Here is a 22,164-nt window from a genome sequence, read left to right as displayed (position 1 = left end):
TGAGAGTGGGCGTTAAATCCATCTTTACCATTTAAATTTTTGAAGATAAACTTATTTTGCAATTGGTATATTTTATAATCTTAAAGTATAGATACTATTCACAAACAAACTTTTTGGATACATTTCGTTTTTAACGATGTGGTCGACCTGTAGTTCATACCTATGCCATAATGAGATTTTAATTCCTTGTACGTTATTTGCGGGGAACGGTGAACGATCGATGATATACCAACTTTCCAGAAACGATTCGACCACTCGAGACGAATATCATTTAAGCAATCCGTGAAACTATACCCCGAAACCAACAACGCATAGAAAAATTGAAGTTCAGCCGAGACAGCCCCTTGAACCATGTTGTGTTTTTTAAAGATAAGTTTAAAAAAGTTTGTAATCTTTTGTTTGGAAAAGTTTACTTTTTCCTGTGTTAAGAAATTCAATTTTTACCAAAAAATAGTTAAAAAATAACTTTGGTAAAAAAATAACTAGGGTTGTAAAATATCCTATAAGAATGTTATTAAATTCACAGTGGCAATTTCAAAAACTTCGAGCATTTCAACTTTCCAATACTATTCCCTTAGTAGAAAATGATGCTTATCTTGATTTGTATGGGGGTTTCCGTGAGTAAATATCAATTTATTATTGATCTAGTTAGTTACACTAATACAATGTTAGAAATACTAAAAAATAAATCGAGATTACAGAAACGGGTACAAAAAACTTCAATAACTAATGTCCCCTATGCCACTAAGTTTACAATATTTTAGGGGTTTATATAAAAAACGTTTCTTAGACTCATCAGTTCAAAGTAACTTTCATGTTGCATCATTTGGATGTTTTTTAGACGAATTTTGCATGGTTTAAATAAAAAATGATTCAATGATAAAAAAAAAAATGTTTTGTCCTGGTTGCATATTTTGTCTCTTCAAATTATTAACAACTTTTCTTAGTTCATAACCGTTTCTTTTTTCTTCAATAAAACACATCAAAATTTAACTCTTAGTTATTTTAACTTTATAATCAAACAGAGATAAAAGCATCTGATAAATAAATTGTAACTTACAAAACTATACAACTAAATCCAGTATACAAATATGACTAGAACATCACGATAATTCATTAGCGGCATATTCACGGCATTTATTGATGGCAACTTCAAGTTTCTCATCGAATTCTAAGGAGACTTTCTTCCCCTTCATAGTGCAAACTTCATTTGAATTCTGACCCTTCGGGGCAGTCAGTTGTGCCTCGAAGATAGATGCAAACAATTGTAACCATTTTTGTGCGTTAAAATTATTTGTTACGAACTCCTTAAAAAAACAAAAACAAAATAAAATTTATAATAATTGTGTGATATTTATGATTGGATTTTCTTACTTTTGGTACGCAACATCTCGCCTTGACAATTCCATCACACATACTAACCACCAGAATAGGACGATCGGTACATAACTGTGTGGCTTTCTGCAAAGGTACTTCTTCAAGAAGAGCCGAACTCGATAGATAGTGTATGATAAATGGATACTTTTCAATTGGTTTCTCTTGCAGGAGACTTCTCATTTCATCTTCAACAAATGCTCTAAAAATTAAATAAAATAGTAAAGAAAATACTTTCCTTGTTTCTTTTTGTCATCTCACTTGAGCGAAGTTCGGGACGTCTTCTTAAGCTGCTTCAGAATATCGTTGATTCGGTTTAGAATTTCAACTCGAAAAACATATGGCAATACGATATCAGTGTGAAGAATGTTGTTTCGAATTTTTTGTAATTCAATTTCTGTTGTATACAAGATATCAGTGTTGGATTTGTACTCTTGCTCTAAAGTGTCGACTCTAGATCTTATTTGCGCTGCACGAGTTATGGCCTGAAAAATAACCACAAAACAACATAAATATGAAACCCCTACTTAGTGGAGTAGTCGACAAAAATAAACCTACATTATTAGCAGCTTTTCCAGCTGCAGCTGTGAAGGCGTACCTCGCACGGTTCGTCTGCTTAAGGTTAGTAATAACGACATTGTCCAACTCACTTGTGTTCAAAACATGTGTTCCACAGCAAAGTTCATTCGATAAGAAGGAAAGATTCTTATTTTCAATTGTTATTAGACGAAGACCAGTTTCAGGATATATTTCTCCAGGCACTAATGTAATATTCGTCTGACCAATAACATCTGAGGCATTCGCTAAAGAAACTTGAGAAGGAATTCCTGACTCGATAACATTTCTAAGAGACAAGAAAAGTTGCTCTTAAGCAAATTTAGTTTTTTAAGCAATTTTGTATATACACACCTTAAAAGTTTCTCGATTTCATCTACTTGCTCTCTTCCTATACGCTGGCCAATTATACCCAATTCAAGTTTGCAATTCTCACTGGAAACAGAACTTGTAACTTGATATGTGACTTTTTTGTACAGAGAACGCACAGCGCCATTAAGCAGATGAACCGCTAATAAAACAAAAAAGACCTACGTCAAAACAAACCCCGTTTTAAGTTCATCAAAGCACAAACCTGTATGATGACAAGTGTTTGTTGTACGATGTTCTGGGTCTACGTGTAAAGTAACTTTGCTGCCCACTTTCAGAGTTCCTCCAGAATCTTTAAACCTCCCAACATGAACAATGCAATCGTTCATGTGGAGAACCTTCTCAACATAGAGCTTACAACCATCAAATTCTATATAACCTCTGTCAGACTGTTGACCTCCAGCTTCATAGTAGAAATTGCTTCTTTCAGTGATTACACTGATAAGATCAGTCCCATCTTCAGCTGGAGTCGCAGATTGAACTTCTTTATCATTTTGTAGAATTCCCAGGACAACTGTTTGCACCTGTGGCACTTCGTAAAATCGTCCTCTTGTGTTAAACCTGTAGCTGTACCTGGGACTACTATCAGTGTTCTTGCAAGAGAGTGTAAGTTTCGATAAGGCTTCATTCATTTGTCGCTGATTCGTGCTATCGAAGCTTGAAGCTTTCGATCTCTCCTTAGCTCTAGCCGACTCTTCCCTATAACCTTCTTCGTCCAACTGCATTCCTTCCAATTCGGCCAGAATTTTAAATGAATCCTCAGACAACCCAAAAGTATCTGTTAATTTGAACAGGAACTTGCCGGGAATAACCCCTCCTGTGAATGTCGATTTTTGAGCTTGGAGATCTTTAAAAGCCGGTACAAAACCCGAATACTCCATCAGATCGACATCTTGAAGCTTGGGATATTGTTGTAAAACCTCGTTGAAAGCTTTCGATGAACTACTTCGAACTGTTTTGAAAACATCCTGTTCATGTGCGATTATTTCTAGAACGTCACTTAATTTGGCATTCATTTCAGGATAGGCTGTTCCTAATGTATCGACCACAACGGGTATAAGTTGTGGCAGAAGATTGGCATTTTTGAAAACATTTTCTGATGTTAGAATAGCTTTCCGTAAAACACGTCTTAGTTTTTGACTGCAAAAGATCGAAATATTCATACAAATAAGAATCCTGAAAAAAAGTTTAATGGTCATACTTTTGATCAGGAAGCATTCCATCGGCTATACACGCAGTTATCATTCTCGAATGATCAGCTAATATTCTGTATCCAGTGTCGAGAGATTGTCTCTCTGTTTCTGTTGGAAACAAGCCTCTATATTCAGGCACTTTGCAGAGCTACAAACGTGAGAATTGTTTGACCTTTTGAGTTTTTAAAAGTTTTTCTTAATACAAACCTTTTGTGTAGTTTCAAAAATTGGGGTAAATAAATCAGTGTCATAGTTTGAACTCTTATTTTGTAGAATCGCCGCTAAGCGTTCAAACCCCATTCCGGTGTCGACATGCTTCTCTGGCAATGGCTCTATAGAGCCGTCTGCATTTCTAAGGAGATTAAAATGTGATGATTCTAACTAGCTTAAAGTTTTTTAGACCAATAAAATTAAGGAAAATTCAAACCACCTGTTGTACTGTATAAACACAATATTCCATAGTTCTGTAAGGTCGGGTCTTCCGGCGTTAACAAGTTTAGCTCGGTCTTCTTTTGTCGAAAGATCTGGCCTATGATCGATGTGAATTTCTGTACATGGACCACATGGTCCTGTCGTACCCATCTCCCAGAAGTTGTCTTTGCTCCCGAAGGGAAGAATTCTCTCTGCTGGAAATCTTCAATTTTGTTTACTTTTTGATTGAACAAAAACTAATTTTAAATAGTTTACCCTAAACTTCTCCAGATCTCAAAACACTCAGTATCAGCTGGTAAACCTAGAGCCTTATCACCAGCGAAATATGTAACGTATAACCTTGAAGTGTCTATTCCATAGGGGCCTTTCAGCAACTCCAAGGCCATTTCACAAGCTTCTCTCTAAATTGACAGAGTGTAACTATGAGCAATACATACTCCATTTCTGTAGTCAATAATAGTTTACCTTGAAGTAATCTCCAAATGACCAATTGCCCAACATCTCAAAGAACGTATGATGATAGCCATCCTGTCCAACGATTGACAAATCATTATGTTTCCCACCAACCCGAACGCATTTTTGCGAATTTGCAACTCGTTTACTTGGTGGAACAGTCTTCCCCAGAAATACAGATTTAAACTAGACGACGACAGTGACAACTTGTATTTGAGTTTTGATTCATTTACAACTTTTTTGTAAACCTTATTACCTGATTCATTCCAGCATTGACGAATGCCACAGTTGGATCACATAATGGAACCACCGGACTCGACCTAACAAACTTATGACCATGACTTTCTGTGAAATATTCAAGGAATGTCTTTCTAATTTCAGCTGAAGAAATAATTCGATTCAGTTTTCTAGACGAGGAGTACATTCTTATATAATTTTGTTTGCAAAACTTTAACAACATTCCCATAAACCATAAAGAATTTTATTTTTAATTCATAGAAAAATAAAATAAAACGAAAAAATCAAAATTTTGTAGATTTTGAGTTTTTTTTATATGGCCGGTATATGAAATTTATTTGACAGTTAGTGTCAATTTTATGGGATGTGTTCAAAAATGTAGCATGAATAGAGTATGTTTTGTAAATAAAGAACTAGACATGTTTGGAAGTTGAAATGTTCAGAGAATTTTCGACAATTTTAGGAGATTTTTTTAAAAATTCCACAATTTTAATTAATAATTTGAATTATGTGACTTAAATGGCAAACCAAGTGACAGCTGTCAAAAAGACGCATTATTTCATGTGACCCCACAAAAAAGTGTAAATTTAAATTTACGAAAGAATAAACAAGATCACAAACATTGAAATACATACTATACTTATTTTTATTTATTTTTTGACTAGTGCAAGTTTACGTTTTATCTTGAAAGTGGTACTTTAGGTTCAGACCTTTAACCGAGCTGAATTTGAAAACAAATTTGGTTAACAAGAAATTTTGAGGCTAATCAATTGTTTCATTTGAAAAAACACTAAATTATATTCTGACCTTCAACATTTACGTAGGACACTATGAATTAGTGAAGGCAACAGTTGAAAAAGTATTTGGTTTTTTTTTAAGCATGGTTGTTATTTCTTATCTACGGTTTAACAGCTAAGAATATCACTCTGCTGTGACTTCTATTCATTAAGGTTTCCGCAAGACATTTTTTCCTAATAAATAGATAAAAAAACTATATCTTTTCTTTAAATTCATAGAGCAATTTGTAGGAAGAAGATTTTATTGTAAAATTACTTGATAATAGGTCTATTTTCAGAAAGGCTCCTTTTCACTGAGCTTTTATTTATGCTGTGTTAAATCATATGGCTCTATATAGAACATCTAGAAACTCTTAAAGCAGTTAAAGTCAACCTTTTAGCTCCCATTGTCATTGCTATGACAATTTTGTATAAGTTATTTTTTCAGTGAATGTTTAAGCTTTTCACTTATCACAAAACAATCAAATTTTTCAATTTGTTTATGAAATAAGGAAAAATTTCTTAAAATAGTGTGAATGCATTCATTCCACACCTGAACTTCAACTTTCATTCGCCTGACAGATACCAATTGTCAACGAGAAATTAATGGCGTTTATTTGTGTAAGGAAAACCAAACCAGACGCTATTTTAAAAACAATTCCAATTAATCTGTTAATTTTATATTTCTCATCCTATTTGTTCATTTAAAAATGTTCTTAGTGTAAAATAATTGTTCTTAGTTATTTATTTAAATAAATTAGCCATCCTTCAAAAAGGATTTATTGTGAGAAAAAGACCCAACAAGAAACTTGAATATGTTAGCCAGAAGAGGCGGCAAAAGAATCAGGATGGATGATCCTCCTCCAGATTATGAGGACGAAAGGTAATAATCGAAAAACACTCACTTCTTATTAAATTCAATAAAAATGAACTTATATTTATTGATTTTCTGTTAGGGAGCCTTTAAACGAGAGTGTTTCGGATGGAGTTGAGGGTGAAAGTCCAACAAAACGTATGACTCGTCTGAGAGCTCGAGGAGGGGTCCGAGACAAGCCACCGATTATTGACGATGATGAAGATGATTTCTTTGCCCCCGTGATTAAGAAACGCAAACAAGCACTACCCGCCAAGCCTCCCAGAGAGAAACGTGAACGCGTCGAACGTGTACGAAAAGTCGATGAAGACAAAGAACAGGAGCGTATAGATAAGGAGCGCGATGTCACAACAGATGAATCCAGTCTCTACTATATTGTCCGTCATTCCAAAGCTGCCATTGCCGTAAGTTGAAATAATCATTCCTAATTTCCATTAAAAGACAATACACTTCTTTAGAGCATTGTCGATGACTGGATTGAGAGCTACAAACAGAATCGAGACACTGCATTGATAGCGCTGATGCAATTCTTTATCAATGCCAGTGGGTGTAAGGGAAGAATCGCTGAAGATATGCCACACCCAATGGAACACACAGCTGTCATTCGTAAAATGACTGAGGAATTCGATGAGGTTTGTTTTCTTTACAAAAGACAATTAATCATAATGTTTATTTACATTTTTGTTTCTGTTCTTGATTTTAGGAAAGTGGTGAATATCCACTCATAATGCCAGGTGCCCAATGGAAGAAGTTTAAAATGAATTTCTGTGATTTTGTGCAAACATTGGTAAAACAATGCCAATACTCGATTATCTACGATCAGTTTCTGATGGACAATGTTATTTCGTTGCTCACCGGACTCTCGGATTCACAAGTACGAGCTTTTCGTCATACAGCAACGTTAGCAGGTAAATTTAAATAAGAAGAAATAAGACTTTGTTTCAGCGTTTATCAAATGACCACGATTTATGTTTTTTTTTATTTAAAAGCCCAAAATTGTTTGAATAATGCGTCCAAATATATCCCAAAGCGAAAGAAAGCGTTTTGTTCAATTTCTTCACCACCTAGTGGGTCATTCTGGCTTCTGAATCGTCCTTTTTGGAAAGATAACTTATATTTCAAATAGGGTTTAAATTATCAGATTGAAAGCTAAGTTATAGTTAGATTTGAGCTGCAAAGATGTTATCAAAAAGGAAATAGGTGACCGTCAAGTGTTTAAGAGCCTCCTTTTAAAGGTATGAATACTCTGATGAGCTTAAGAAATATCTTGAGAAACAAAAGCTAATTATTGACCGGTTTACCTCACCTAAATGTACAACAAAGCTATACATCGTTTTGGAGAAAGTATTATTGCATTTGAAATTTGAAAAGCATTTGATAGAGTTTGGCATCGTGAAACCTTCTCAAAAATCCGTCCATTGGGTTTTGATTAACATCTTCCCCCTTGAATTAGTAATTACCTTTCGAACTGTTTCAATTCAAGTAGTATTGGATGGTTACTAATCTGATATCCACAAAATAAGCTGGTGTGCCCAAGGGCTTCGTTTTGTCTAACACACTCTTCCTTATTTTTTAAATGATCTTTTATCTGAAACTTCTTAACCATTAAACTGTTTTTCTGACGACAGTTGCTTCAGCTTTCATATTCGTTTCTAGATTCTCATCTTTGTCCTTTGGATGTGGGTTACCAACGAATTGTAGAATCAAAAATTATATAGAATATAAGGCTTTGAAAATAACAATGCTGTCTACTGTCACAAATGCGACTGTTCAAACTATGTTTTTTAGATTGATTTATTTCTTTTAAAGTAATTTTGATTGCATATTTAACATTAGTTATTTAGCGTACAATCCTTTTAAGGTATGACCTTGGCCTTCGCCTCAGATGGTAGGTAGGTAGGTAGAAATGGCGATCTCAAGGCAACCTAGCCTGAGATCCAATTAGCGCTGTAGTGCGCCGTTTTGATACCAAAAACTCGTTTGACCTTTGATTGAAAGGGATAGATTGTTAGAGAAGCTTCATAGCGATTATGTTAGAGCCATTTTGTCGCATTGAGAAAAAAGATTACGTCTCTAATCTTTGTCTCAGATAGCTCATCAAGTTCTTGAAAGAATGCATTTCCAAAGTATTTCATTCTAGTGTTTGCCAAAGCAGGACATTCTCTTTGGTCACTCCAGCTACGGCAAAAGGTATTGTAAGAGATACCCAACTTCTCTGCATGAACTCCTATAGGCCAATGTCCGGTACAAACCGCAACAATCCTGGCTATGTCTTGGGCCATATCTTCCTAGATATAATGCAGTTGGGTAAATTGCTCCACCTTCGGTTTGATTCAGTTTGGTAGATAGAAAAGATTTTACCCTTCATAGCACCAAAAGGAATGTTAACCATTTCCGCAAGTGAGATATGAAGGGCCGATCCCTGCCTGGCTTGCTCGTCAGCCCGTTAATTTCCCACCATAACACTGTGGCCCGGAACCCAGATCAGGGTGACACTGAGGTTAATATTCAGGCTCGCAAGCTCATCGCGACATTTCTGGACCAATTTAGAAGAGGATATGGCCGAGTTAATGGCTTTGACAGATGCCTGACTGTCTGTAAAGATCATTTCGGTTTTGGTTTGGGCTTTGTTTAAGTATCTTACATGCCTCCCTTATTACCAGTAGTTCAGCCTGAAAACGCTAGCAAAGTCAGGAAGCCTAAAGGATTTAGCTACATTAAGGGACTCAGAAAAGATCCCAGAACCAACTCCGCACTCCATCTTTGAGCCGAAGGTAAAGATGGTTGTGTCGAAACCTCTCGACACGATGTCATCCTCCCAATCTTCTCTCGATGGGAAAATAACCTTAAAACCCTTACTAAGGTTCAAAGTAGGAGTGCAGTAGTCAGTGTCTACCGAGATAATATCTGAGGGAATCAATGTAGTGTTGCTGTGACCATAAGGTTTTGACAACCAGTTATTTGATTCCTTCAGCCTAATAGCGCTATGTATTTAATAAAAAGGTCGATTTGTAGAAGATCCAAAATAACGTTCAAGGCGTCCGTTGGGCAAGTACGCATGGCCCCTGTGGTGCCCACTGCTATTCTCTGAACCTTCTTTAGCTTATTAATATTATAGGCTTTGCTAAGAGCAGGCCACCACACAATCGAACCATATGTTAAGATTGGGCGTACTACGGCTGTGTATGTCCATAAAATCATCTTCGACTGAAGTCCCCACTTTTTACCGTAAGTTTTGCTGCAGGCGTAGAAGACAACACAGGCCTTCTTAACCCCTACTTCAATATTTAGTTTCCAGTTTAGTTTATGGTCGAGTATAACTCCCACAGAGGTGTACTTTCCTGACACCAATAGCACCAAATCATCCGCGTAGGCTACCGCCTTCACTCCAAATCTCTAATTTAACGAGAATTGTATCCATGACCAGAAGCCATAGAAGAGGCGAAAGGACACCAACCTGGGGTGTTTCCCTACTCACGTGTTTTGTTGCGATTGTATTGCCTAGAGTGGCTCGAATCTTTCTACCACTAAGCATGGAAATAATCCATTCTCGAATGAAGTCTTCTACACCGAACTACCTCAGATGGCAAGTAAAATTTAATATTTTCTAAAACAATTTAATATAATGCAGCAAGCAGCTTCCCTCCTTGACATCTATTTAAAATATTTGTTATTCTCTTTAATGTTATTTTCGTGCTGTCGAAAAAAAAATCCTTCTTATATCTCCAAGAACCGGGCATATTGCTATAAAATAGAACACATCCTCTCGTGATCCAAGGTTACATAAAGTGCAAAATAAAGGAAGATCATCCCTGTGTGGTTTGAAATTCAAGTCGTAATTAAGTGTGCAGTAATATCGTCTATAAAGAGATGACTGCACTTGCTCTTTAATCTCCTCTCTCAGTTTCTCTTCCAGTCTCCTTATGAAAACGTACAAATTCTCACTCCCAGCATCCATATTAGCAAACGTAACATTTAGATCCAGGTTGTATCTTCTTGCCAAAAGTTACCACTTTTTGTAAAACAAAGATTTGGAAGAGATTGCATACGCTACAACAAGCCTAGTCAGACGGTTAGACGGCTGCGACATTGTTTTCATTATATAACCAAAGTGAATCTTCAAGGTTGCAGTAAATAAGGCGACAAATCGTTTCTAATAAAAGCATATAGTTTGAAAATAATTTTTCAACTTCTTCAATTTGTTCGTAACCCCAATTTGCAGCGTAAAACATGACTGATTTTGAAGTCGCATCAAAAAGTTTATACTTTGCACTTAAACTGAGTGTACTCGAATTAATGCAGGATGATGATATTTTGATGCCAAGATATTCGTACTCCTTGACGATTTCAATATCTTCACCAGCAAATTTCGACTTTTCGTTTATTTTGGACTTACTCAAATTCACCATGAGATTCCATTTTGCGCAGTATTCTTCAAGGTCCAAAATCATGCGACTTAGTCCTTGAGTCGTGTCCGATAAGAGAACAATATTATCAGCATACATGAGCACTTTAATTCTCCTTCCAGCTCACAAAATTCCACCGCAAAGCTCACCATTCAGGTCGTCAAGAAATAGAATGAACAAAAGAGTACTTAGAACACACCACTGTTTTACTCCTATGTTTGCTTTAAACCATTCCGAAAGTATCTTTCCATTCCAAACTGCTGATTGTGGATCCGCGTACAAGAGTTTTAGAATATTTAGCATCTTTGCGGACATTCCAATCAATGACAATTTGTAAAATAGTGACCTTCTATCTATAGAATAAAGAGCTGCTTTAAAATCGACGTAAAAAGCATACAGTTTCTTATGTTGGTCCTGAAAAATCTGGTTGATTGTTGAATGATTTTGCCTAAATCCAGCCTGAAAATCTCTAAGCTGGTTCTCCTTTTCAGGCCATGTTGTAAGTCTTGTGAGAAGAACAGATGAACAAATCTTTAATGAACATTTCAGGAAGGAAATTCCTCTATAATTCTCGGCTAAATTTATGTGACCTTTTTTATGTAATGGAAACAAAATTGCCTTTCGGGAGCCTTGCGGTAAATTATGGAAGTTAAATATGTGACTAAATGAGTAAGTCAGCATAATTAAAGCCTCTTCTGTAAGACTCTTGTAGCACTCAAAAGGTATTCTGTTTTCCCCTGGGGCTTTGTTCAACTTTTTTTTGCGATGGCCTCTTTGACTTCCTCCAAACTTATGCATCTATCTAGATAGTCATTTTGTACTAGAGGTCTGGCATATTGTACTATTGGGCCGTTGTTTATTGGGTTGAGAATTTTGAAGAAATGCTCCTTAGTATATTTGGGTGTAAGTTAACACCAGATCGGCCAGATATAGCTTTCCAAAACTGTTTTGCATTGGTTGGAGTTCGTAAAAATTAGTTTTAGATTCTTGTTAGCTTCTAAGTACATTTTCTTGAATATATCTGAATAGAATTTACGGTATAAGTCAAGCTGCCGGAATGCCCTCTCTCTCGTTTTTTCACACTCCCGATTGAACCATTTATTTTTGAGTATGCAATGCCGTCTTTGAATATTTTTTGGCGCACATTTTGGTAATCATTTCATCAAGGAAATCTAATCGAATGGGTTCTTCGCGTTCCAAACGGTGTTTACTAAAGCGTTTTGTCCAATTGCTTCACCATCCGTAGAGTCTGAGTTTCCCTTATGAACTGTTTTCAACTCATATCCCCCCTTACCTTCTCTTATATTATAATTTTGATAATATAATTTCCTATTTTTAAAATTAAAGCCATGAAGTTGATGACCGCTTTGGTTGACGTGGCTCTCTTAGTATCGTCTAACTTTGAAAACGCCGCAAAACAATATGAAGCTGAAAGAGTAAAAGTAAGTTCAATAGATCGACCTTAATCCATAATTCTTACATAACATCTTCTGCTAGACTCGCGATCGCAGAGCCACAGATCGTCTCGAATCGCTGATGACTAAACGCGCTGAACTCGAGGAGAATATGGATGAAATAAAAAATATGCTAACTTATATGTTTAAATCGGTCTTTGTCCATCGATACAGGTACGTTTTTTTATCTCTCTCTCAATCGACAACGATTTCTTAACCTTCTGAACTTAAAATTCCAGAGATACTCTGCCAGATATCAGAGCCATTTGTATGTCAGAAATCGGTGTCTGGATGGACAACTATTCACAGAATTTCTTAGATGATTCGTATCTGAAGTACATCGGTTGGACTTTGCACGACAAAGTTGGTGAAGTGCGTCTGAGGTGTCTACAAGCCTTGTTGCCACTTTACGAGAGAGATGCCCTCAAGGGAAAACTTGAACTATTCACATCCAAATTTAAGGATCGAATTGTTGCCATGACATTGGACAAGGAATTCGATGTGGCCGTTCATGCTGTCAAACTTGTTATAAGCATTTTAAAGTAAGTCACCTTAGAAAATGATTTAATTGATTTTTTTTACAAAAGTAACGCTTTGATTCTGTCTTCAGAATTCACCCTGACATCTTGGCAGACAAAGACTGTGAAATTGTCTATGAACTGGTGTATTCTTCACATCGTGGTGTTGCCCAGGCTGCAGCTGAGTTCTTGAATGTACGTCTGTTCCATTTGACACCCGACATGGAGGAAGTAAAGACCAAACGTGGCAAATTACGTTTGCCAAATACTCCCCTGGTCCGCGATTTGGTTCAGTTCTTTATTGAATCGGAATTGCATGAACATGGAGCGTATTTGGTTGATTCCTTCATTGATAACAATGCCATGGTAAGAGACTGGGAGTGTATGACCGATTTACTGCTGGAAGAACCAGGACCAAATGAGGAGCAATTGGACAACAAACAAGAATCGACTCTGATCGAAATTATGGTCAGTAGTGTAAAGCAATCGGCCACGGGGGAGGCACCAGTTGGTCGAGCAAGCAACAGAAAAATCACTTTGAACGTCAAGGAAGTTAAGGCGATTCAAGACGAGAAAATCAAACTCACCGAACACTTCATTCTCACACTGCCTCCGATGTTGGAGAAGTATCAGGCTGATAGTGAAAAGTTGACGAATCTTTTATCGATTCCTCAGTACTTTGAATTGGATATCTACACAACTTCCAGACAGGAATCGAATCTACAGGCGCTGTTGGATAAGATGGGACAGATAATGTCCAAGCACACTGATCGAGATGTTCTCGAGACTTGTGCTAAAACTCTGGAATATCTTTGCTCCGAGGGAAGTGCCACCTACACTCGATGTGATGTAGCTCGATCGAATATCATCGATAATTGTGTCAACAAGTACAAGGATGCCATCGATGAATGGCGTAATCTTATTGCAGGTAAAAGCTTTTGAGGTCTTTGGTCATATTCTTTAAGTTTTAAATGTTTCCCTGAAATTTAAGGCGAAGAACTTCCAAATGAGGACGAAATTTACACAATTATCATATCTCTGAAAGTGGTTTCGATATTGTTCTCCTGTCACAATCTGAATCCATGGAACCTTTTTGATTCTCTGTATCAAGACATTGAGGAGAGTCAATCAAAGGAGAATCCTGGACGTGGACTGCCAAATGAAGCTCTGGCTTATTGCATTGAAGCTTGCTATTTCTCCCTCACCTGGGGTTTGTATTATTTGGAGAATCAATGCGAGAGCTCAAGTGTCCAGAGTGGATGTGCGGAGTTGAAGACAAATTTACACAAATATATGAACGCCTGCTGTGAATTGACTCGTGATGGCCCAACTCAACAGATTCAGGAATCGGTAAGTTTAAGGGAAAGGCAACCTATGGACACACTTCATATTTTTTATCAAATTGTAGGCTTATCAGTCAGTTTGTGATCTTCTGATAATCTTCTCGGATCAATTGTCCACGAATGAAAATGAACACATCCGAATTTTGGAATACAAATCTGCTTTAGACGAGCAGTTGATTTTAAACAACTTTGTCCAGCATTATGTCTTCTCCCTAAAACCTGAAGGTAATTTCTTTGTTAGCAAAGTCAACTAAATATGTACTTATGTTTGAGGTATCGAATAGAATGTCACGATGAAACTCGCATCGAGGAGCTACATAAGAAGAGGAACTTCCTAGCATCTTACTGTAAACTTATCGTTTACAATATCATACCAACAAAGAGTGCAGCTGGACTGTTCAAACATTATGTCAGAGTAAGAATGACTCTTCCTACATTTAAATCCCTGAATGTTTACACTTAGTTCGACTGTTTTTTCAGTGCTACAATGAATATGGAGACATAATCAAAGCCACCTTAGGCAAAGCAAGAGAAATCAACAAGGTTAACTTCTCGTTAACGCTTTTGTTGAGTTTAATCGCTGTCTTTAAGGAGCTTCAAACGCAATCGGAAAGTGGAATTATCTCCAAATCGTCTCATGATTTTAGCGAGTTAAAAGAATTGGCCAAGAGATTTGCTCTCACATTTGGTTTTGATGCTATAAAGAATCGTGAGCCAATAATAGCATTACATCGAGCTGGAATTCTCTTTGCAGTTCATGATATTCCCGAAGATCCATCAGCTGCTCCAACTCGACTTTTGTTTTTGGAAATATTGAATGAATTCAATAACAAACTTTTGAAGCAAGATAAGAAGGTTATTTTGAATTTCCTCGATCGCCGGATATCACCGGGGATGCCTTCGAGCAAAGCCGAAGAATGGCAACCCCTGGTTTTATATAGAAATTCGTTGCTTCATGGTGAAACTGACCAACCACCGCCAGTGGCTACTAAAAAGGCCTATCATAGAAAACGACGAGATCATGGTAAGATTTTAAATTTTTTATTTATTTGAATTTTAAAAATAAATGAAAATAAATTCTTTTAGATGACGACGACGATGATGATTATGATGACGATCTAAATGACCCAGACTTTAGGGGATAAATGGAGTTTTTTTTTATGTATAATCTTAATAAATTGAGAATTTTTTTTTAATTATAATTTAGTTAAAATTGAAGTTAAAATACTAAAATTGAGGATTAAGATCATAAAAGAATTCTATTAAAAATAAAGAATCATATGTTTTTAATGTCAATGAATTTCTTTACTTTGCAGCAAACTTTATAAAGAATCATTTTATCTTAAGCGTTTTGAACAATGTAAGCCGCCCCTTCTATCTGACATTTCTACCATAGTATAAGTGTCAAAAAATCAATTTGTTTCCTTCATTCGCCAGATTTTGTAATCGGCGTGAATAAATTAAAATATAGTTTTCCTCGTTACAAATTAAACTATTTTCGAAAAAGTCGTGTTTTTAAAAGTTTGCATAGAAATTGACAAACACATTTTTACATATTAATCTAAGTAAAAAATATGCATTAAATTGACGTCGCGACATGACGTTTTGTTCTTTCGGAACAATATGTAACCTTTCAACATATAGGTTCTTGGTACAAAAATTTTCTTCTATCCTTTCTTCAAATGTTTTCATTTTATTCACCTTTACACACGGAATTGACATTGATATCACAACATATCATACAAAAAATACATCAATTTATTTTTGAGCTCAATCTGTCAAAATTTCGATTTGGTTTTAAAACTAATTTGCAGAACATTTTTTTTTGGGATTTCCTTTTTACACTAAATTTAGAAATACATTTTAATGAAAATTTAATAGAAGCACCTGTCCTCTGCTCCAGGAATCATAGAATTATAAACTGGCTTATTGCCTTTGGGTTGAATTTTCAAAACAATCACACCGATTAAAGAATCCGATAGGTATACTAGTAATGTCAATTTTGACTTTTATATTATTTTAAAAATGCCAAAAAATTGATGGTTCCATTCGCAACTCATATGTTGGATTCTGTAATCGGATCTTAAACCTATAAACTTAACAGTTTTTATATTGCCGAAGTAAATATGATGCTTTTGTGCTAATCCGAATTTGACTGTCAGATCCTAAAATGTCGTTCTGACAATTTTTGATTGGAAATAATTCAAAAAAATATGTCTGTGATAAAAATCTAACAAAAAAAACACAATAACTTTTTTAAATAAATAACTTTTACCCAAAATCAATTGAGTAAACTCAAAATTCCTATTGAACCTATTTTGCGTTCCTTTGAACAAGAAAAAATCAATTTATTTTTTATTTAAAATCAAATTTGAAGAACTACATTTCAAAAGTTTATTTTTGAATACCTAAAACATCAACACAATTTTTATCTGTCAGAATTTTACTGTTGTGGTTTGCGATAGACATATTTTTTTAAATAATTTTACCTCAAATGTAGAAGCAGTTTCAAATGAAAAAGTTTCTATATAAAACTCACTTTCTTTTTCTTAAGTGCATCAAACAAATTTGAATGACACTTTGACAGCTACACATAATTCTAGTGTAAAATGCATTACCTCTTCTAGTAATAAATGCATCTCTACAGAAACAAACTGTCAAAATTGGTACAGGAATAAAGGAATAAGGACGTTTTATGACACTCTAAAAGAAAACATTCACACAACTGTTAATCTGCTGATTTAAGGACGAACAAAATGGTTAGTCGACTTCATTTGCTTTAATTAAGTCATTTAAGGGTATTTAAGCTACCAAAATATTGAAAATTCGATTGATTCTGACGACCTTGATAGCCTATTTGTTTGGCTCTGCAATATGGACATCTAAACAATTAGAAGTCTTGGCCACTTTAAACTGACCAATTATTATACAAAAACAAGATGGCGAATAAGTTATAAAATTTTACTTTTAAATTCTTAAATTACAGCCCTGAAAATAATGTTTGCCCTTTGTTTTCCGTTGAACTTTGCACCGGCATTAATGACTATTGAAGAAGTCATTTAATCAGAAAAAAGCTTCATCATTAAACATCTTAAAATAAAAGAAGTGATTAATGTGCTTCGCGAAAAGATTTTCTTTCTCCATATGCGGAAGCGTTGTCCTGGCTTTTAACAATGCTTGAGGAATTGTCAAACCTGAGGGCATATAAATGTGAACACATTTTTACATTCTCATCGAAACTTCTTATTCAACTAAAAAACATTTTTAACAGAGACCAAAAGTTTTCTGTCACAAATGATTAGAAAAATAGAAACAAGTTGATGTGACATCGGCTTAACTGCATCGAATTCAACTGAAAGCACAACGACCATATTCAGTGATGAAAATGTTTCAAAAGTGCTAGAAACAGCTGACTCATTTGACATTTTGAAATGCACTTTTCGTGCTTCTCCAATAATTTGAGAACGTAAGCAAATTTGGCGTCTTGTGTTGTTAAAGGCATTCCGTTCGTTCCGCCGAACCATTCTAATTATTTGGCTATTCCAGGCAAAACCGTAACAAAACGAGGTTCGAGTCTTTATTTATTTATAAACTCAAATTTAATGTAAATAAATTATAAAACAACATTCCCTTGCATCATCAATCAAAAGTGCATTAATTCATTCATCAATTCAGTGAAATTAAACCTACTTTTTTGTCCACAATCAGTTTCTTGCTTCTTGCTTTATGGATTGCTCATCCACCTCAACTTGATATAGAATCCGTTTCATTCCATGTTAAGATTTTCGCCGACGTCATATAAGTTTTTTCAGAAGAAGAAAATTGCACTTATTTTTGCGTTTTGTATTTTGTTTTAAAGTTGTGCATAACATTATGATGTAGTTATGAGTATTTTGGTTCAAGTTATTCGTCTCGCTAAACTCGATCCTCTCCCGGTGGTGCTCAGTCAAAAAAGACAAAGGTTCTTCAACCAGTGGAGGTCGTCTTTCAAATCATATGCAACTTGGGTCAGTGGGAAACGTGAAAAATCGAAAACACGTGTGCTTCACCCTTTTTCTCATATCTTTTCTTTTATTTGTTGTTTTATCTTCTTGGCTTGCTTGAGTTTCCGTTGAAATTTCGTCATCCAAACCTTAAGAGTATGACTGTATCGTAAGAACCTTCCCTGCAGTAGCAAATTCCCTCCCAATTCACAAATCGATTGTCATTCATTCTGCGTAGTTCCCTTGTCCTATCCTAACCTGAATTTAAAGTGAAATCTAACAAACTCCATTTTTCAGGCAACAAAAATGAAAAAGGAGAAACAAAAGAACGCCGCTGCAGCTGGTGGTGGAGACTCTTCGAAGAAAGTCAAGGAGCTCAATCCATGGCCGGCATATATTGAGGAGAGAAATGTACTGTGGGAAAAGTGCAAGAAAGAGTACGCCGATGAGCTTGCGGCCAAACCCAGAATTCCAATCAAGGTAACCCTTCCCGATGGCAAAGAAGTCGATGCCAAGGCATGGGAAACTTCACCCTACGAGGTAGCCAAGGGTATCTCCCAGGGTCTAGCTGACAACACAGTGATTGCGAAGGTAAATGGCGTCCTTTGGGATCTGGACCGTGTGTTGGAGGGAGACTGCACATTGCAATTGCTTAAATTCGACGATCCAGAGGCTCAGGCTGTCTTCTGGCACAGCTCGGCACATATGGTCGGCGAGGCCATGGAGCGAGTCTATGGTGGACATCTGTGCTACGGACCTCCAATTGCAGATGGTTTCTACTACGACATGTTCATCGAAGGCGATGGCATCTCCACCAACGACTACCCAGTCATGGAGAATATTGTGAAACAGATTGCCAAGGAGAAGCAACCTTTCGAGCGTCTTGAGATGAAGAAGTCCGATCTGCTGGAGATGTTCAAGTACAACGAGTTCAAGGTGCGCATCCTAAACGAGAAGGTGGACACAGAGACTACAACAGTATACAAGTGCGGGCCACTTATTGACTTGTGTCGAGGCCCACACGTCCGCCACACAGGCAAGGTAAAGGCATTGAAGATCACCAAAAACTCTTCGACCTATTGGGAAGGCAAGGCTGATGCAGAGACTCTGCAGCGAGTGTACGGCATTTCGTTCCCAGACACAAAACAACTCAAGGAGTGGGAGAAACTTCAGGAGGAGGCAGCCAAGCGGGACCATAGGAAAATCGGTCGCGAGCAGGAGTTGTTCTTCTTCCATGAACTCTCGCCAGGGTCGTGCTTTTTCCAGCCACGTGGGGCCCACATCTACAATACTCTGATGAACCTCATGAAGAGCGAGTATAGGAAGCGTGGCTTCCAAGAGGTGATCTCTCCAAACATCTACAACTCAAAGCTTTGGCAAGTCTCTGGCCATTGGCAGCACTACGCTGAGAATATGTTCTCCTTCGAATCGGAGAAGGAAACATTCGCACTGAAGCCGATGAACTGTCCCGGGCATTGTTTGATTTTCGACACCAGGAATCGTTCGTGGAGGGAGTTGCCTCTTCGTATGGCTGACTTCGGTGTACTTCATCGAAATGAGTTGTCTGGAGCTTTGACTGGGTTGACTCGAGTGCGTCGTTTCCAACAGGATGATGCGCATATTTTCTGTGCTCCTGAACAGATCAAGAGCGAAATGAAGGGAGCACTGGATTTCCTTCGCAGCATTTATACAATCTTTGGATTCTCCTTCAATCTGGTGTTGTCCACACGCCCAGAGAAGTACCTGGGAGAGTTGGAAGTGTGGAATGAAGCTGAAAAGGCTTTGGCTGAATCCTTAGATGAATTCGGTCTGCCCTGGAAAGAGAATCCCGGCGATGGAGCTTTCTACGGACCAAAGATTGATATTACCATTCATGATGCTCTGAAGAGATCCCATCAATGCGCCACCATTCAATTAGATTTCCAGCTGCCCATTCGATTCAACTTGAACTACGTTTCCGAATCTGGCGAGAAGAAGCGTCCAGTTATCATTCATCGAGCCATTCTCGGTTCCGTCGAGCGTATGATTGCCATTCTCACAGAGAGTTACGCCGGTAAATGGCCCTTCTGGCTGTCACCCCGACAAGTGATGGTCGTTCCAGTTGGACCACAATTCGATGAATATGCTCAATCGGTAAAGGATCAACTCCACAATGCTGGATTTATGGCCGAAGCAGATCTCGATGCTGGAGATACCATGAACAAGAAGATTCGTAATGCTCAGTTGGCTCAATTCAATTTTATTCTAGTTGTTGGTGAGAAGGAACGTTCCTCGGGCACTGCCAATGTCCGTACTCGAGATAACAAAGTTCACGGTGAACTGTCCATTGCCGATTTGATTGTCAAACTAAATAAGATCCGAGATGAATTTATCTTGAATGAGGATAACTTTTAAATAAATAAAACCAGAACATTGTTACACAAAACACACATAATAATTATATTTATGGAAATGAAATATTATTAATAAATTATTTGTCAAGCTTCTCTTTTTGGCCAATTGATGGCTAAATAATATTGGAAATTGTTGTTTGCTTTCTTTAATATTTTTAATTTTTAGTTACTAAGTTAAATGGTAAGAAAAATCCAAAAAAATCTACTGGACAAAGTAACCGTGTTTACTTCTCCTTCATTACCATCAAGTTCTGGAGCACCGGGGCTGATAACTGCGTCTTCTAGTAGTACTATTCAATTCCAAGTTATTTCAACTGGCAGTTTCGTTTGGTTTCCTAACTTTGTGACGAATAGGTCGGTATTTACACTCGGCATCCAACACCTCTTGAATTTGTCCTACGTCTCAAAGTTTTTCACCAGGAAACTTGGGTATGTGGCAGTTTGAAAATGACTGCAAACTCGAAATATTCAAGACTTTCGAGAGTTTGAAAGCATATAAGAGCATGGACTGGAATATTTAATGGAATCATCCCAACTTAGAACGTAAAGAGATTGGACTAGAGTTCCAAATAAGAGACATAAGTTAAGGACATGTGATAATTTTTTGATATTTTAATTTCGAAAGCGTCCCGAATCTCGACAGAGTACTGAAACTGTCGCGTAGGTATTCCTCTACTTATCCGTTCAGAGAAGTTTTCTTCCTTCCATCTTAAATCTGGCGAATGATGATGTTATCGCCACTCTTAGACCAATGTAGATCCATTGTGATACCTTGAAGTATTGAAGATTCATAAAACTGAATGATTGAACCTATAATACCTATGGATTGTCTTGTTCCAATCTAACAGGCTGTTTCTTGATATATTTTCTTTTTCTTCAGGATTGTTGAAGAAGTGTCTGTTAAAGAATTAATTTCTAGTGTGGCAGTGTCTTCTTGCTCTTCCTTATCTCTGCCGATGTCATCGGTGGTAAGCCGGATTTTCGTCTTAGGGTAACCCAATAGGTTGTGCCTTGTTAATATGTTTACAAGTAGTCGTAAAGATTTGTTTTGTAGATATATAATGGAACAGGATCTTGTTTTGTCAAATTTAAGACAAAGTTTCCTGGCTGTGACATAGGTTTTAAGGCACTTTCATCATTCGTTGGGGTTTTGGAGTATCTTGTTACCAATGATGAGTTACAATTCACAAGATGATGTGTCTAAAGTTGGTTCAGTGTTGTGCCTATCACCGTCAGCTCTGTTGTTTCCAAGTACCAAGCAGAGTGTAAAGTTGTGTTATAAGGTAAGAACCGTAAGTACTTATTGTTGACCACCTTGAGCTTTTTATTAATTATTTGTGGAAGGCAAGTAGAACCAGCATTGCCAATCTGGGTAATGCGAATCTTTGAACCTCTTCTTTTATAAGATTCTGATCTTTGTAGTGTGCGAAGAGGAGACGTTCTTTTTTGTCTCTTGTCTTCAGGTGGGGGTTTAGGCTGCTTCGGGTCCTTCAGCCTACTAAGCAGCTATTGTGGCTTTGATCGAACTTTGTTTGTTTATTTAGTTTTTCCAACTATAAATTTACAAATTTTATAAAATACATTCTTGTTTGTGCGTGTTTAAAAAGAGCAAGATGTAAATAATTTATTTTTATAACAAATATATAATTCAATAATAATTAAATTAAATAATTTAATTAGAGTTTAACAAAATGTATAATGTTCCTTTTAAAACTGTTGTAATTGGTTTCGGATTTTAAATCATTTGGCAAACTGTTGAAAATTCGAAAAAATACAATTCTGGGCTGCACTTGTTCTTGCAAAT

At 36.6% G+C, this 22,164-nt stretch overlaps 3 protein-coding genes across 6 annotated transcripts; 2 read left to right on the top strand and 1 right to left on the bottom strand.

Moving 5' to 3' along the window:
- Nucleotides 1-988: 988 nt before the first annotated feature.
- Nucleotides 989-4,941, bottom strand: LOC129947215 (alanine--tRNA ligase, mitochondrial). Its single transcript, XM_056057682.1, has 12 exons — nucleotides 4,633-4,941; nucleotides 4,389-4,562; nucleotides 4,179-4,324; nucleotides 3,922-4,125; nucleotides 3,699-3,843; nucleotides 3,500-3,639; nucleotides 2,504-3,438; nucleotides 2,284-2,440; nucleotides 1,933-2,218; nucleotides 1,636-1,859; nucleotides 1,375-1,576; nucleotides 989-1,307 (listed from the first exon to the last, which is right to left on the bottom strand). Exons 1-12 carry the CDS (start codon nucleotides 4,840-4,842, stop codon nucleotides 1,104-1,106), a joined length of 3,027 nt encoding a protein of 1,008 aa, XP_055913657.1. The 5' UTR covers nucleotides 4,843-4,941; the 3' UTR covers nucleotides 989-1,103.
- A 1,051-nt stretch (nucleotides 4,942-5,992) lies between these two features.
- On the top strand, nucleotides 5,993-15,280 carry LOC129948603 (cohesin subunit SA-1). Its single transcript, XM_056059745.1, has 13 exons — nucleotides 5,993-6,272; nucleotides 6,346-6,667; nucleotides 6,722-6,895; nucleotides 6,967-7,171; nucleotides 12,017-12,111; nucleotides 12,167-12,297; nucleotides 12,363-12,665; nucleotides 12,734-13,569; nucleotides 13,633-13,991; nucleotides 14,050-14,209; nucleotides 14,269-14,399; nucleotides 14,465-15,008; nucleotides 15,071-15,280. Exons 1-13 carry the CDS (start codon nucleotides 6,205-6,207, stop codon nucleotides 15,127-15,129), a joined length of 3,387 nt encoding a protein of 1,128 aa, XP_055915720.1. The 5' UTR covers nucleotides 5,993-6,204; the 3' UTR covers nucleotides 15,130-15,280.
- A 2,138-nt stretch (nucleotides 15,281-17,418) lies between these two features.
- On the top strand, nucleotides 17,419-20,490 carry LOC129948604 (threonine--tRNA ligase 1, cytoplasmic). Of its 4 annotated transcripts, none has more exons than XM_056059748.1 (2): nucleotides 17,419-17,551; nucleotides 18,265-20,490. In XM_056059748.1, the coding sequence occupies exon 2, from the start codon at nucleotides 18,274-18,276 to the stop codon at nucleotides 20,359-20,361; it is 2,088 nt and encodes a 695-aa protein (XP_055915723.1). In that variant the 5' UTR covers nucleotides 17,419-17,551; nucleotides 18,265-18,273; the 3' UTR covers nucleotides 20,362-20,490. The 4 variants fall into 4 exon arrangements, with proteins under 4 accessions (XP_055915723.1, XP_055915725.1, XP_055915721.1 ...); XM_056059750.1 differs by lacking the exon at nucleotides 17,419-17,551 and adding an exon at nucleotides 17,565-17,588; XM_056059746.1 differs by lacking the exon at nucleotides 17,419-17,551 and adding an exon at nucleotides 17,763-17,991.
- The last annotated feature ends 1,674 nt before the right edge of the window (nucleotides 20,491-22,164 follow it).

The sequence above is a fragment of the Eupeodes corollae genome, chromosome 2, assembly GCF_945859685.1.
Source record: "Eupeodes corollae chromosome 2, idEupCoro1.1, whole genome shotgun sequence".
Taxonomy (NCBI): Eukaryota; Metazoa; Arthropoda; class Insecta; order Diptera; family Syrphidae; genus Eupeodes; species Eupeodes corollae.
This window is presented reverse-complemented; position numbering and strand designations above follow the sequence as displayed.